Source organism: Octopus sinensis, unplaced genomic scaffold, assembly GCF_006345805.1.
Source record: "Octopus sinensis unplaced genomic scaffold, ASM634580v1 Contig18757, whole genome shotgun sequence".
NCBI classification, from domain to species: domain Eukaryota; kingdom Metazoa; phylum Mollusca; class Cephalopoda; order Octopoda; family Octopodidae; genus Octopus; species Octopus sinensis.
The window spans coordinates 247,972-264,969 of record NW_021835999.1 but is presented as its reverse complement, the minus strand read 5'-3'; the positions used below and the strand labels follow the sequence as shown (position 1 = coordinate 264,969).

The 16,998-nt window shown below is 34.9% G+C and overlaps 2 protein-coding genes and 1 pseudogene across 2 annotated transcripts; all 3 read right to left on the bottom strand.

The window, feature by feature from the left end:
• Positions 1-1,863: 1,863 nt before the first annotated feature.
• Positions 1,864-3,223, bottom strand: LOC115231744 (annotated as a pseudogene).
• Positions 3,224-11,242: 8,019 nt separating this feature from the next.
• LOC118761950 (uridine phosphorylase 1-like) lies at positions 11,243-13,587 on the bottom strand. The gene is made up of 3 exons (XM_036500149.1): positions 13,537-13,587; positions 11,948-12,091; positions 11,243-11,916 (listed from the first exon to the last, which is right to left on the bottom strand). Exons 1-3 carry the CDS (start codon positions 13,585-13,587, stop codon positions 11,707-11,709), a joined length of 405 nt encoding a protein of 134 aa, XP_036356042.1. The 3' UTR covers positions 11,243-11,706.
• A 92-nt stretch (positions 13,588-13,679) lies between these two features.
• On the bottom strand, positions 13,680-15,416 carry LOC115231734 (tubulin polyglutamylase TTLL13-like; the record flags this gene model as incomplete). The annotated part of the gene is made up of 4 exons (XM_036500148.1): positions 13,680-13,806; positions 13,838-14,559; positions 14,900-15,070; positions 15,222-15,416. Coding segments are annotated over 3 exons (1,002 nt in total), but the record flags the coding sequence as incomplete, so codon positions are not given.
• Positions 15,417-16,998: the final 1,582 nt, after the last annotated feature.

Sequence of the window (16,998 nt, the reverse complement as noted above, 5' to 3'; positions counted from 1 at the left end):
AGGGAGTGTATGATTGGCTGTCGGTTTATTTATTAGACTCACAAAAGTCGTTTCCGTTGGGAAAACTGTTGGGATACGTCAATTTGGTGGACGTGATGTGGACTGAGGACTTTTTAGTGCTGGTGGTCATTTGAATATATTTGTGAGTATCCTGAGGAACGGGTGGATTCGAGATTTGTCCTGATTTTTGATGATTTTTTTGAGTTGTCGACTCCCCTTTCTGTCCGTCCACGGCAATGTCATATTTGTCATTATTTTGTGTCATTACTTTAGTTCGACTTGATCAGCAAATAGTCGCCGTTGCCAGAAAATTGATTTAGTTTTATAACTTTTTAATGCAACAATTCTCGAAACAAGCAGTTTAAAATGACTTTGTGGCATTTCTAATAAAGTGAATAAATAGAAACTACTACGTATTAAATCAATTTATCATTGGTGGTGGCTTTATTTATCAAATTTATTGGCTCATCCATATTCACTCAAGACTAGAGTAGGAACTTGAGTATACTTTAATCACCTAATGGGGAATTTGTCAAATAATTGGGTAAATTGAGTTATCATCATTTAAACATTTCTTTATTGTCAGGGCTATTCTTTATTAAAGAGGAAAATTATTTATATTTTGTCACCGTAGGTCGGGACGTCAGATTGGTTAAATTTATAATTTTTATAAAAATTATTTTCTGAAGTTATTTTTTTTTGTTCATTACATTTTTAATTTTAATGTTTTTTAAAGGCAGATCAGTACGCGTGGCACCATAAATGCTAAGAGTCAATAAACTGTACAATAGATCACGTCCAAATTGATTAAGATTGTGTTGAACCCACTACTTCAATTAATTTTAACTCTTTGATACCAAAGAAACGCAACTTTGAACCATTTTTGTAATGTAGGTGGCTTTCTCTATGAAACTGAATTTTGACAACTTCGTATTTGTGACTTTTCTTCCAAACTTATAGAATAATCAAGTTGAGCTGACTTACAATACTTCCTAATTTTTTAGAGGGTGTCTCGATTCAGTTTATCTATTATTACTACCTTCAAAGAAACCAAAAAGTGATTTATTTAATAGAGGTTCCGTTTGTGCCGTGCTTTGGTTATTCTTTCAACTATTCTCTTAACTAACTACCTCCAAGAACTACGGTTCTTTCACTTTCTCTAAGAATGTCCAGATCATCCCAGTTTTCAGCTTTGGACCTAATTGCACATTAGGACCAGTTTTACAAAGGCATTGTATAATCTTACATGTACTGATTTGTTTAAGATTATACCAGGCTGCTCCTATAGTTTTTTGAATGCCGGGACATCCAATATTTGTTGTATTAGATATCCTCAAGATCTCAGAGCTGTGACTCAAATTTTTTATAGCATTTCCATTTTTCATCAGTTCGAGTTAATTCACGCCATAAGGTTGTTGTCACCGTCTCCTCAGCATTAATTTGGATGAACTATTTTTCTAGCACAGGTTGAGATAACTTGTCAATTAATAGTCTAAAATTTCTGAATTAATAGTTCGTATCTCCAGTAGGGATTTTTAGTTGTCGTCTGTGAAAGAAGTTCATTTTTTCAGTGATTAGTATGAGTTCTCCAGCTGGTGGGGTTGTGTGCAACTCCAGGTCTCAATTACGGCGGATCCACCGAGTGATTGAGTTTGTGCTCACGGAGGGACCTCAGTTCGAACTGGCGGTGATGCAGCGAGAGGCAGAATCCCCCTTCTTCAGGTGTGTCTCCCAATATATTCACAGATTTGTGTTTTTTTAAGGTCAAAAATTAACAAATAAAGATAAAAGTGCAGGTAATTTAAATTGACGTGCAACAAGTTAGATTAATATTTTGTCGATAATTTAGTTTTTGAGTGAGAATAAAATGTTAGTCAATTAGTAGTCATCGACTTTGAGTATATTTCGCAAATTCATGCACTGCACTTGGTCAATAAAAATAGTATTCTCTTTGATCGCAATTTCATCCTCAATCCTCCTTTCAGTCTCAATCAACGCTCTTTCCGAACATATTAGTTGAGCAGACTTTGACCCCAACTGTGCCATCAGACCTCTCAGTTGGTTAACCTAAATGTCTGCCAATATACTACCTCGTCGATAAGTCTGAACGAAACAGCATCCATGCATAACTCCACTCCCTTTCGTTGGGCTCTCTCGTCTGCACGTGCCATGGAAATTTTAAGCGGCTCCTCTTTTTCTTGAATCGAGTTCTTGACACTTTCAATAGCCTTATAAGTCTGTCTTATTTGATTCTTGACCTGGAATTAAGCTTAGTCCGCCACCTCGAATAATTCGCAGTTCAGTTTCTCCTTTGCTTGCGTAGATTCGCGAATGCTGATTTCAAAAGCCAGGTTCACTGCGTTGATTTGTCGTTGTATGTCGCCCCTGGCCTGGGAAATGATGTTGGCCACCATCAGCCGAAGTTGTGAGGACCCGTAGACTTGTCTCTGAGTGGCCTTGATCAGACTGGCCACGTCGGCATTCCAATCTTCCTCAGTGTAGTAACTAAGACTGAATGTGCCACACAACTTCTCCAGTGATCTACTCTTCGGAGGATTGCCCACCAAACAGTTGGATGGAATCTCGCAGTGGTTGTCGATTTTTATTGCATGCAATTTTTTTTCAATGTTTTCTTCCAATTGGAATTTAATCTTTTTATTAAGTCTAAAAATAGAGCGTGGCCTCTGCCTCAGTTGCTCTAACACGTCCTCTAGTGTTTTGTACAGCACGCCTTTGGCCCCGATGATTACGTCCTTTTCTTTGTACAGCTCCTTTTGGATCTCGTCTTCCACACGGTCAATTCCGATCCGATTGTCCCTAATGTCACAGAAATGGAGTACCTGTACTCGAGACATTTCTGGGTGGTGCTGATTGGGTCGGCAATCCGACTGAGAGCTCTTTCTAGACGAGTTCTAATGGCTTCTATCAAATGGATCTCCTGAGAAATTGAGGTGTGTTGGGATATGAGTTCGTCGTTCCAGTAATTGAGGTCGGCAAGTCTCTGGTCTAATTCTGACACGACGATTTATTTACTCAGTTTTTTTGAAACGTCGAGTTGAGTTTGTTCTACGCATTCTTTAGACCGAGCAATCAGTTTTTGGGATTCTTCCAACAAACGGTCGTTTTCAGCCCGGTTATTTTCAGATATTCCGTGACATTTTATGCTGTAGAGTTCTCGTTCTGAATTGGTGTAGCGATTTTGTATAGCCACAGGTTCTGACATTAGTCAAATACGATCCTTAGTTACCAAAATATATCAGTTTATTCTATTTTCGGTCAACCAACCAAAAAAACATTAATTAAATAATAACAAAAATTCCAATATTTCCTGATATTCTCTGTTCTCTGGATTTTGTGCTCTCTTTAGTAAATATTGTATTTGCTTATAAGACAGATTATTAGCTCAATATTCTCTAATCTCAGGAACAAAAAACAGTTGACGTAAAGGGAGGTGGTAAAACTTTTTAAACAACTTTTTACTGTTATTTAGTCATATCTTGTCGATGCTACCATATTGAAAACGGCAGTGGTGATAAAGGGGAAGATAGTGCCCAAGGAAAAGCTTCAGAAATAGTCCTTCCTATGTCTTATAAACGAATAACATTGTCCTATAAGCATGTAAACACGGAACGTGTCTATCCGATTATATGAAGGTTACAATCATGTAGTAAACTGCGGTTGTCGCTCCCAGCTATCTCTAGTGTTGCTATCGAAAATGAAAAGAGGTGATACTATAAAGACAAATGCGTATCCGTATTAATTTATGACTATTCACAATTTCTTTCGACACTCTCTGATACTCTTACTAAAAATCAGCAAATGATACTTCCTAGATATATTTCGCAATCCTTTGTTAATTCTTCATTAATCTCCTCTAACTCCTCATTTATATTATCTACAACATACAGTCACCCACTCTACTTTAAAAAAATTATATAAGCTACTTTCGATATTTCTCAGAGGAAATCGAATTGACCAGTTGAGGTTTTCTTTCGAAACATCCTAAACTGGCTTGTAAAATTTTTGAATAAAAAAGATTTCTGACAAATTAAAAATAATTGATTTTAAAAAATGTCTACAATTAGATTTTTTTGTTTTAAATAAATATCTTTAATTGTTTTACAGCATTTATTTGTCAAAGTCTATTAAAATTAATTTTATGTTCCGATTTCTTGCTTTTTGAATTGTATCTCCATTTTAACATCAATGAGATTTTTTCAAAAATGTAATAGGATATATTTGGAATTAAGAGAAATCGTCAAAAAAAATCTAGTTATTATGAACTGGCTGCAGGATTGAAAGACAATTCCCGCGTAAAACAGCCAGCGAGATCCTCTGAATAAGGAATATAAATTCCCTCGGATCTCTGGAGCAGTAGGTGCACAGGTGTCCAAGTTTCTTGAGATGAGCAAGCGTCTTGGCCCCAAAAACACAGGAAGTTTTTTTCAAAAATATTATGTTTCCCGTTGCCTTAATCATTTATTTTCTACATGTTCTTTACTTTTTGATGCTCTGCTATGTTATAATTTTTGTTAAATTTGTAACATAATTCAGAATTGCCGTAAAAATAAATTTATCATCAAATTTTTGTATTTTTAAGATTTTTTATTCCGCACAAGATCACTGATAATGATATATTATTTTTTCTGATATTACAAAAATTCTTTAAAAAACAATTTTTATCAATTATTTTATTCAAAAAATCAAGTTTCTAAGATTTTTGACAAAAATCCAGAAACTGAAAATAATAACATAATACATAATGTACTTTAATATAATTACCGATATATCGAGCGAACTGTATGGGAAAAGAGTATTAACAGACAATAAAACTCTGAAGACAAGTTAAAATATGCATATTTGAAATTATATTATGTCATTTATAAATCACACATTGATAATATCAAACAAGCATTTTAGACCGACAGTTGCTAGCATATAATGGGCAATCGGCCAAGTTTTATGAGCGAGGAAAAAATAAAGGAATATACAGTTTTTTTAATCCACATTTGACAGGAACTAACATATCTTCACCGCGAAGAGATTATGCATCTCTTTACTGAATTTGGCAAAAATAACGTCGTCATGTGTGAGGAGTCGGGGCTCCCGTCCATCACATTTGAGCAGTTCTCCGCACTTCCAGAATTCGAGGTACACTTTTCAACATTCATAGCACAACCCATTTGTGGAAAGAATATTCAAGGTGGTTGCTGAGCACAAGTCTCGGCTGGACTTTGATGACTACGTGAATTTGTACTCTATTTTGTCGCCAAGGGCAGCCCAGTCCGTGAAGGCCAGTTTTATTTTTCGAATAAATGGTGATGGGTTGTGACTTTATTCAGACTTTGACGAAGATGGCCGAATTGGACGCAATGACATTGCCAAATCGATTAAGCTAGTTTTAAGGAAGAAAACTTTGACTGAAGAACAAATCGAAACGCTCATTGACAATGTTATTTGTCACTTTAAGACTGCAGGTTTTTAACGAACTTGATCTGAATCGAAATGGGCTTATTGGAAAGGACGAATTTATTATTGGAATGGAGAAAATTCCCCATTTTAAAAAGTATGGTCCTCTTCACAGACATTTAGTTCACACATCTTATTCTAATGCCATTAAACTGTATTAACTGTTCACATACTAATACAATATTAATATAACTGCTGATTTACATGTTACCAAAAACGGTCAACATGCATAACTGTCTTCTCTACTAATACCCATGTTCTTTATCGCCTAGTTTTTGAAGACAAATTAGTAGGATAATACATCTAGTTTACTTTGCGATTTGTAGATCCTCCAATCAGAATAATGAGTTGTTACAGTAGAGAAAATGAATTTGATATCTGCCTACATCATACACCAAAGTAGAAACAAATAAACTCAATAAAAAATTAATCACATTTATTCTCTTGTCTTTTAAACATTCGTTTTGAAAGTTTCTGAACTCTGTCTCCTACTCGACGGTGCCCCTCCATTAGCAAACCACCTCCCTTAGCCGAATCATGAACTCTCAATCCACCCTTCTTCGGTCTCCCTATCAATGCACTACTCCACCAACGTTTTTTCGGTTTGTCTGATTTACCAAACGTGCTCAAATCAGAACTATCCTCCTGTAAAATGCGTTCCACGTCTGACTGTAATGTAGATATCAGTCGAGAATAGCCAACAAGACATTCTATCGTCGACACACAATCTCACCCGTGGAGATTGTTCGAGAGAGAGGACTACTTGCTGATACTCTCGTTACATCCCGCATCATTTTCCTTTCATGTTCACCCACTAATGAAATTGCCCTGCAAATTTAAACACAACACAAACGTGCCACTCCTCCCCGCTCTGGCAGTCCTCCCAACTCGATGAACATATTTCTCCAAAGTAGTAGGCATGGAATAGTTGATGACCTGCCAACTAACATCAAGTCCCCACCGTCTCAACCCCCTCAATATCCAAACCACGTGAGGCCACATCAGTCGCCAAAAGGACATCCAATTCCCCATTCTTGAATCGTTCCAAAGTCTCCAGTCTCTGCAAACAAGCAAAACAAATACCTCCACCTGAGACAGATTTCCCTGCAATTCCCCAACTTTGAACCCCACAAGTCCCATAAGCACGTGCAAATATCTCACCGAACTCTTTGTCTGAACAAATACAATCACTCGTTTAATTTTACTGAGTAAAACTACAAATAAAGACAAAAAACGTGACCAGCCAACACACAAGATCTCTGCTGTTCATGTTCTGCTCGAATTCGGACAAATTGCTGTTTCAAAGTGAGGACAAGCTGACATGTCTTGTCTATAAACACTTTAGTCGGACTGTGGAGAGAGATTGCACTCAATTGGTCAACTTGGTCGGTCATTGTGGCTGAGAAAAGCATGGTTTGACGATTATTAGAACAAAGACCCACAACAGTCTTGATCTGCTCAAAAAAGTTATCATCCAACAATCTACACACTGAGGACTACAAAACACCTGTCAGCCTCGTCTATGATCAACACTTCCACACATTTGAGGTCACAAATGCCTTTCTTCAACAAATCAAAAAGTCTTCCAGGAGTGGCTATCACCACGTCGGGGATCAGTCTGAGTTGGTCTTCCTGCGACTTGGAGGACAGTCCGCCTAAATATCACCACATTCCCCCACCAGTTGCTAATGAGGACCGAATATCTGCATATTTAGCCAAATCTGAGCACACTCGGAGTAGTTGGACGGCCAATTCACGGGTGGGGACTAACACGAGCACACGAATAGCCCTCGGCCCTTCAAGTCGGTGGATGAGTCGTTCGAATGCAGGCAACATGAAGGCCACAGTCTTTCCTGGGCAATCGGCCTACCAGCAAACCCGACCCAGTGAGGGCACACACGGAGAGATCACGTCCAGCAAGGGCGAGGGGGACAGTGGCACTTTGAACAGACGTGGGGACATTTATTGACATGTCATTCAATGCCTATATATATTATAATATATTCACTCTTATTAGTGGCCGGGATATTCCCATTTCGTCGAATGTGCCACACACTTTTTGGGACTTGAGTATTCAATATTCACATTACCGAGGTGGGGTCACTTTTCGGGGGCAATTTCTTTGGTCTGCACAGGTCATGGCTAATTAGGCCATCAAAAGAGGGGTCTTTCAATATGTGGGATATCTGATGAGGGAAATGAATATACTTTTTCCCGCGCATTCTTGATTCGGTTATCCAAAGTAGAAAAACAGTTTTTTGTGGAAAGAGAATCTATTTTTTGGACATGTTCGGAAATATGTGGGATTTCATCCTTTATTAGATTGAGCACACAAAATACACTCAAATCGAACAGGAAATTGGGATTTATGTCGTTGTTGTCTTCCATTGGAGATTCGTCTTGATCGATCTGTTTAGTTTTATGTTTTTTTGGCATTTTAGCACGTTTCGGATTTGGGAACATCAATACTTGATGATTTAATTAAAATAATACTGATTTGACTGTTTAATAATGCTGATGGTTAAAATTAATACACAAAGAAATTTAAACATGTGAATTTATTAGTAAAAATAATAAAATAATTTTATAAAATCAAATATTTAATAATTTAAAAAGGATAATTTTTCCCTATATATTCGATAGGAAAAACAATAACAAAAAAAGCACTAAACAGAATCTGATCACAGGATTTATAAAAATATTAGAATATAAGTAGAATGACCTTTTTGATTATGTGCATCTTTTATTTACAATTTAATTACAAATACAGTGACTCCTCTGAAATTGGCCACCTCTGAAATTGGCCACCTCTGAAATTGACCACACTTATAAAATTATCTTAAGAAAAATTCGAATTTCCATTGAAAGTGGCCAATTCTCAAATTGCAAATTAATAAAATTCCTGTTATTTTATGTCTTCGAACAATTCTCGTGGTAATTATACTCGTCTCACTTTTTATCAAAAAATACAGATTTTAACTTATAAAAATCAAAATGAAGATGTTTCATGTCAGTATTTGGCTGATAGATTTTCCCATTTGTTTAAAAAAAAGATTTCCAGAAAAACAATTAATGTGACCGGTTTTATTTTGGACCAGGTTTTATTTTGGACCGACATGCTCAGATTATAATAAAATAATATTTTTTTTATCCACTAAAAAAAAAGATAAAAATATAAAATTAATAAAAAACCTTAATATTTATTTAATTAATTAACGCGTGCATAATGGTTCTAGTGGATTTAATCAGAGAAGAATTGAAAATAATCAGTGATATTAAGAATAGTATATTAATTGATTCCAGGGGAAATCCCTTATTTGGGATTCTACCTGCTCGGACACGTTCTCGCTGGGAAATCTCGCGCTGTCCGCCGCCAATCCTGGGCACGCTTCCAGGCAGGCCGAGGAGCGAAAGATTCTCAAGTACGGCCACCTGTCCAACTCGCTGCTCTTTACTCCAATTGCCTTGGAGTTCTCCGGGATCTTCGGTCCCAAGACACTCCGCTTCCTTCGCTCGCTCGGTCGACGGATTTCAAGGACTAGTCACGATCCAAGAGAGTTTTCTTGGCTCCTGGAACGTCTGTCGATTGCTGTGATCCGAGGGAACGTCTTCGCCATTCGCGCGGCTGGTCGGGTGTCTCGTGAGGCCTTTAACTAACTTAGCTATCTGTAATTTTTGTCTTGTTTTCTCTAAAATAAAAAAATTGATTCCAATATGGACAAAAGAGAAAAGTATCGCCTTAAAAAATCGCAAATTTTTTTAATTTTGTTGACGAAAAGGCATATTTTGTAAAGAATAACAAAAATCTTCGTTTTTTTGTTCGGAAGAGAGAGAACTTAAGCTAAAAACTATCAAAGTAAGCTAATATATTGAATTTAAAGCTATTACATAATGAAAATCATTTCGGGCGTGATCTGATGCAAAGCCTATTAAGAAATTAAATTTACTGCGTCTAAGGAGAAAATGTTTAGGGTTAGGGTTAAAAATTTGTTTAGGGTTAAGGTTAAAATGTTTAGGGTTAAGGAGAAAATGTTTAGGGTTAGGGTTAAAAATTTGTTTAGGGTTAAGGTTAAAATGTTTAGGGTTAAGGAGAAAATGTTTAGGGTTAGGGTTAAAAATTTGTTTAGGGTTAAGGTTAAAATGTTTAGGGTTAAGGAGAAAATGTTCAGGGTTAGGGTTGAAATTTTGTTAGTTGAGATTAAGATTTTTATAATTAAAATTAAATTAAGTTTTTTATCGTTTGGACAACTATTAAAAATAGGGGTTTTAAAATTAAATTAACAATTAGGGTGTTTTAGAATTAGGATTTTGGGTGTTAGGGCTATTATTAGAATGTATATGTGTTAGGGTTATATTTTTAAAATTTTTAATTAATAGAATTATATTTAGTTTTTAATTTTTTTAGAATGGAAGACCAATTTTTAAATAAATATCGTAACGGCAACGCTGTAATTATCAAATTTGTTGATTGGTTGGTTTGTGCATACTTCCATTTTTTAAAAAACTAAATGAAATCAAGAAAAAACTATACAAAAGTATAATTTAACATTAACTAATATATTTTTAGTGGAATAAAATTTTTATTATTGATTTTTTTTCTCGGTCCAAAATAAACCCTGGTCCAAAATAAAACCTGTGACAATTAATAATATTATTTTGAAAAAAGATTTTTTTCTCAAAGTGTGTAAAAAACAAAATCTATCTTCAAAAAATGCGCATAGACTCAAGTTCCCACAGCTTGATGCTATGTTAGTTGAATGGATGGATTCGATTGAGTCTAAAGGTAATTTGTACTAATTTATGATTAAGGTGGCTTTCTTAATGATGCTTTAATTTCAAATAAGGCTAATTTATTCGCAGCTGAATTAAAACTGGATAATTTTAAAAACTCAAATGGATACCTTCATAAATTCAAAAAGAGGCATGGTTTTCGAATGATCAAGTTACATGGAGAAATGAGAACTAATGATCCAGTAGATGTCGACTTATTTATCGAAAAATTCATAGAAATATCAAGCAACCCATTCAAAAAGAATCATGTAGTTGAAGTTCAAGATATTGCAGTAAAAAACTGACATTTTTGATCCCTTAGAAGTCGAAGAATTTCTTAATTTTGAATATTCTGAAAATAATACATTTCAAGACGTTGAGGATATTGAAAATATAAAAAATGAAGAAGAAGTAGAAGCTGAATTAGAATCCAATGAAGTAGAATCCAATGATTCAATTGACAAAGAAGACATTGTGGTTAAGTTAACTAAAATTGAAAACGACCTCCTAAAAAACATTGAGAACGAACATGAAGTTCAATTGATTACATCCATAAGGCGCTATAAGGAAAATGTCATTAAAACTCAAAAAAAGCAGATGGGCATCCAATTCTACTTTAAGAACATTAATAATGCTTAATTACTTAAAATTTTCTGGATAAAAGTTGTTCTTATTCAAAATTTAATTTACACAAAAGATTGATTTTATTTCTCAAATTGGCCATTTCTCGAATTGACCACAAAAACACGTGGAACCAAAAATGGCCAATTTCAGAGGAGTCACTGTAGATATTTTTAAAAAAATTCCATTGCTTTATTTCACGTGACATTTCATTTTTGGTTTTGTGTTGTGGTTGCATTACATTAATATTGTCTGTCTGTGAATGATGATAATTAATATCCTGATGAAGTGATATTCATATTAGCTCTATCTGACGCAACATTGAGTAGTTATAATATACGAATATTAGAGTTAGACATTGATTAATGAAATGTTAGTTAAGACTAAGTTTCTTTTTCAAAAATCTTGTTACGATCTTGTATGCATGTTCGTTGATTTTTTTCAATTCTTGTTTGTTTTTATTTATTTGAGATTCCTGATACCGATCCACTAGGGTCGTGCAAATAACGACATCTACATCAATCAATCTTACTAACTTCTTATATTGGCGAAAGTGCAAAGAGTTCCGACAGTAAGCGCCTCCATTTCTATATTTTTTATGTCCAAACAAGACAGAGATCTTAAAAAATCTTGACTTTCTTGTTCATCGTACATTAAAATTGGTCCATCTGTACGTCCCTGAGCTAAAATAGAGTTTCATTTCTTGCCATAATAAAAGTCGTTTGTAGACATTGTGTTTCCCGTAATTAGATTAAAGTCGTCATCATTTTCTTTACATTCGAGCAGCTCTGAGATACTTTCACTGTCGTATTGTGGAATTAGTCTTTGTTCTTTTCCTAAAACAGCCTAAACGTGAATAGTTTGAGCAACGATTGAAAGGAACTCTCGAAGAAATCCATCGTAAGCCTTTTGGGTGATGACGACTGTCCCCGGATCCAGTCCGAGTCCGCCACATGTCCCAATTCTGATTATGAGGGGGTCGACACATTTTGCAAATTTAAAAAGCTTAAAGAGTTCATAAAGCATGATTGACGTTGAACTTTCTCCAATCCCGTGCTTAAATATACACAAGTATTACGTTTGCCACAAGGATTGGTCCTGTCTTGTACATCACATACCGGTCAGTTTTTTCAGAAATATTATCCAACTCTTTATCGATGCCGAACAAATTCTTTGAAAGAGAATGAGCGAATATCTTGGCCCGTTCTGAACTCCCGCCAATGCAGACGTACTATCCAGTAAGAATATTTCAGAGTACTTTAATGTCTCCGAATTCTTTCTCAAAGTCCATTGTGGAAGCATCAATTCCAAGGTGGTATAAATTGGTGTTTTCCATTTTATTTCACTGTTGTTGGGAAAATTCGATTTAAGTGTTGTTATCAATTAAAGTGGTTAAAAAGTTTTGATTATCAGAATTATTAAATAAGTATTTGAGCGTCGAATTAAAATTGGATTATACTAAAAGATAATCTCTTAGAAGACTCTGCAATTAGTTTTTAGCATTTCGAGGGATTTTGATTTATTTCACATTGTTGTTCTGTTCTATTTGTCAGGGTTTACTTTTGTTCAAACCCAAAATTTAGTTTGTAGATATGACTATTCTTTGAATCTAATATTTACTAATTAAAATTAAAATGTTATTTTTCTGGAAAACACGATTGGATCCCCTATACGATTTTTAACATTGAATAGTTGAAAAGTAAGATATATTTGCAATTAACTGAATAATAAGCCCTTTGCTGTTCTCTCAGTAAATTTCCTGGCAAGTGTCTAATTCGAAAATTAAAAAGACAGAAGAGAGCCCATAAAAGGAGCGAATTGCCACGCAATTTCCGCAGACAATGGCTAAGGAGACACCACGGAATCTGAAAACTCAAAACGTTCGAGTGAAAGAAAAGATAAACGTTGACAAGATCGAAAGAACTTTGGGAAGAGGCAAAGATACTGGAAGAGCTAAGTCTTTACTTTGTTCCTTAGATTAAAAATTTTGTTTAATTATTTATTGGCTGGGCTAATGATAAAACTTACAAATTGTTGAGCTACTTCGATAATTATTTTCTTGAAGCAATTTTTTTCTTTGAATAGATAAGGTTAATCATTTATGTGGCCATATTTACGCCCTAAGTCACACCTTTCAATTTAATTCACATTATCAGTTTCAAATACTATGTGAAACAAGCTTTTTTATTAAAAATGATTTCTTATTGGAGCTTAGTGAAATTACATTATTTATTTCAAAAAAAAAAACGACGATATATACAAAAAATTTTAATTATAAAGAATCATTTCCAGCATCTAAACACAAAAGTTGATTATTTGTGGTCAAATGCTTAAACAAATTAATATCATGTGAATATCGATGTAGCTTAATAATTTGCATGTATCACTCAAAATGACTCAGATCGATGCTATGATTATTTTTTAATATGAAGAGGTAATATTTTTATTATGTTAGAATTTAAAATAAATAGTTTTAAGGATTTGAGTTCTCTAAATTTTTGTCATAGCTAGTTTCGGTTGGAATCAAGAACATTTTTGTGGCGACTACCGACAAATCATTCTTCTGTCCATCAACCGGATAATACTCACGGATCTGTGTTTTCTCCTCGGTAATGTAGTTAGAATCGACATTACGCGTAATGCTCGTTTTCTAAAAATATGTGAACTATAAATTACCAAGTTGTTGTCAATAATATAATCTGTGTCTTTTGGAGTTTTCATTAACATTTTACGTACTACACTGTTATTTTCCAAACTCCGACGGACAATGATTTTTCTTGCGTAAATTTCGTTCTAAATTCCAATTAAAACATATCATACTCGGATGTCAGTGTATCGTTCAGTTTCGCTGGATTTTGGTCCGAAAAGGCTCCAATACAACGTATTCGGGTTTTTTAGAGTCTCTATTTCATCGTTCTTGTATCTTCTGGCACTCTCTTTTCTTAACTAACAAATGAATATTAGTTATTGGGCATACTGAGAATTCTCTGAGTGGTTCGAATAGCTGATTCTGAAGTGCTGAATCATTCCGAATTCCGACTGCCGAAGCCCGAGAAGACGCCCTTATACGACCATGATTGGGCAACTGATTTTTAAAAAGGAATTCGACTTTATTAGGCTCAGATTTAGTTCGTTTTGATTGTATTTCTTTCTGTTTTTTGATTGGATACAAAACACTTTCCGAACATTCTGACAGGTTTGGTTTAATGATGGGCGACTTTTTTGTTTTTCTGTACATTTTGTCTTTCTCGTTGACCAATTTCTCTCGCATTTGTCTAAAAATTTAACTGAAAATATCCACTTTGCACAACTCAGTCTTGCCCTGTAAGCAGCAGTCTCTTTATACAGAGATCCAATGCTGTCAAAAAACTTGTCGTATTTGGCTTGGTCACATTCTTTGGGGTAAATTCGGACAAAATTATTAAGTCTTCTATTTTCCATAACTTGTAATTTCAACTGAAATTCTTCTTGTTTCCGCAATAATTCATCTCTGAAAAACTGTTTGAAAGCACTGTACTTGTTAATCTTAAAAACGTCGTTGTTCGTTAGTCTTTCCTGCATCCGTCTTTTCTCTTCAAGGTTAGGTTTCTTTTTTTTGAAAGATCCAATGGAAATGAGCGAATAAGTCTCCAACAAAAGGGATTCCTTTATTTTTACATCAATAGGATGATCGGTGTGGAAACTGGGCGATAGATTGACCTAGCATGATAAATTGTACTTACTTCGATAAGAATTGGTTTTTGTTTGGCAGTAATCAAAATATCAAACCCCAATATTTCAAAACAACTGCTGTTGCACTCGGATGATGGGAAACAGGCTCTGTAATTGTGTTTCAAACTGGGATGGATCGAAATGATCGTTTTTATTATCAAATCGTTGATATCCTCCTGAATCTGGTCCGCGTCATATCCCAGGTCCGACAAATGCTTCATGGTCGTTGTCACGTGCCGCTTACTCCCCAGATCCTCGTCGACAACAAACTTGTCACTGAGCTTGTTGATTGCGTAGTTGGTGAGGTGCATGTACTGATTCGACTAACATTATTCACGTAAAGTGCACAACATGCCATGTTTTTTATTGTTGGTTCGCTGTACTTTTCTGTGCAGAATCGTGCCAGTCCATCGTTGTACAAAAATATTCGCAAAGGGTCGCAGAAGGTTATCAAAACATACAGTCGCAGATCGAATTTGAACCCATCAATAAGGAGAGGCTAACGTAGGGTGACAAAACTACCCTCGAAATATAAATCTGGCACATCATGTTGGGGATCGGCTTGAGTTCCCGCGTGTTTTGGTCATCCAAATCCCCCGACCCTGACAGCCAGTGTCGGGCTTAATTATGTAGGTCTTGCCCTTTTTTGCGGACATGTACATCTGAAGATCCCCGTAGCTGCAACACGTGACAAACGGGGACAACTCGGCTGAAAGATTCCATGTCTTGGGGAAGAAATTGTATTCCTTCGGGAACAATTTTCTCATCTTCATTAAATTACGATTGAGGAAATCCTTTCTGCAAATCTCCACCATCCCCGAAAAGTGGTTTATTTTCTGTGAATATCACAAAAATGCCGACCTGATGAGGCTTGAGGGCAAAAAACCGATCAATATTAATCGAGGAATCCGACCAGAGCAGATTCCAGTCGTCGTCTTGTCCCACAATTTCAAATCCATATTGAATTGCGGTTGTCCGAACTTCAAATTATGGAATTAATCCACCTGCTTTGTAACGACAGAAATCAATGCAGATTTTTATTCTTTTCCTATTTGATTAGTCAGTTACTGAAAACGGTTTTTTCTTTTTCTTCAGTTTTTTGTTAGCAAAATTTTGTAGTTCGTTGTTGTCAGTTAAACCCGCGTCTTCAAAATTTAGAATTTAAAAAAATTAAAAAAGACTTGTTAACATTTAAATCAATTTTTCTATGGTGATAAAGTGCAAATAATAAGTTAAAGCAAATACGTCTAATATTTTATTGTGGGTTGACGATTAGTAATAAAAAAATAATGAAAATGAACAGACCAGAATGTGTCGTTGGCAATTCTTTTTCGTATTTCGGAATTCTGAAGGATCCGAGTTGCTCATTATTCATTGGAGATAAAGTCATAGGTGATTTATTATAATAGCAACATTTATTTATTCAAATATATGGTATTTCAGAAATTAAATTAGTCATCTTAATAATTCATTTAAAATAAAAAAAATTAAAATAATATCCAGTATTTAGAAAAAAGAGTCTTCCCGGCCATAGTCAGGGGTAATGCGCGGGTTTCACCAAAATTCTTTAATTCCTCAATAATTAACATGAATGAATCAAATTTGGTTTCAAAATTTGCTGATTATTTTGACTTTTACAGCTTCAAATGACAAGCAAGGTCATTATTAACTTGGCATTCTTTGGAAATGTCGGCTGCTCTGATTCATTGGAAAAAACCATTAGGCTAAGCAAAATCATTGGGAAAAAAAGTCCGAGGATTCAATGGATATCAATGGTAAAAAATGTCACGGGATTGCCTTTATCAAGTATTCTCGAAATTGCGAGATGGGTGGGAAAAATTGGCTTATGAAATTTCCAAGGGTCGGACACGACTTAATTAAATAATCTAACCAATACTTATTGTTTAATAAACAAAAATTTCTCGACTCGTTTACTTATACTTGATGAGGTCAATTGAATACTTAGAGAGTGCTGCTAATCAAAATTATTTTAAAAATAAAATCAATACTAACAGAAATAAAAAAAGTGGTTTATATGTTGGGATCTTTGGGGCGACCATTTTCCAGGAAATCAACAGGGTGGTCACAGCTTAACGAAATTGTTTTCTGTAAATGTTATTTATGTCCAAAAACACAATATAAAAGCACATCTGAGCAAGTTAGTTATTTGGATTGGTGAAATGAAAGTTGTTTGAAAATCGATAAAATGAATGATAAACTCATTTTAGAGCAATTGAAGGACAAATTAGTAATTTTCTGGGTCAAGTATGACTCAAAATTCGGCAACTGACGTTTGAATGAGAAAAAAACGTGCATAGGAAGCAAAACTCATCATCAATTATTTTATCAATTTACTTTTCTTTGTTATGAAAATTAACTTGGTCTGCATAAATTTGCACGATAATCTATTTTATAAATGAGGGATTT

Bases quoted from the DNA above. Each gene is read 5' to 3' on its own strand.
- LOC118761950 (XM_036500149.1), bottom strand. From the start codon at position 13,587: ATGTTAATGAAAACTCCAAAAGACACAGATTATATTATTGACAACAAC. The intron at 12,092-13,536 runs GTAATTTATAGT...CTTACTGGATAG, and splicing joins ATATTATTGACAACAACTTG to TACGTCTGCATTGGCGGGAG. The intron at 11,917-11,947 runs GTGGCAAACGTA...TGTATATTTAAG, and splicing joins ACAAGACAGGACCAATCCTT to CACGGGATTGGAGAAAGTTC.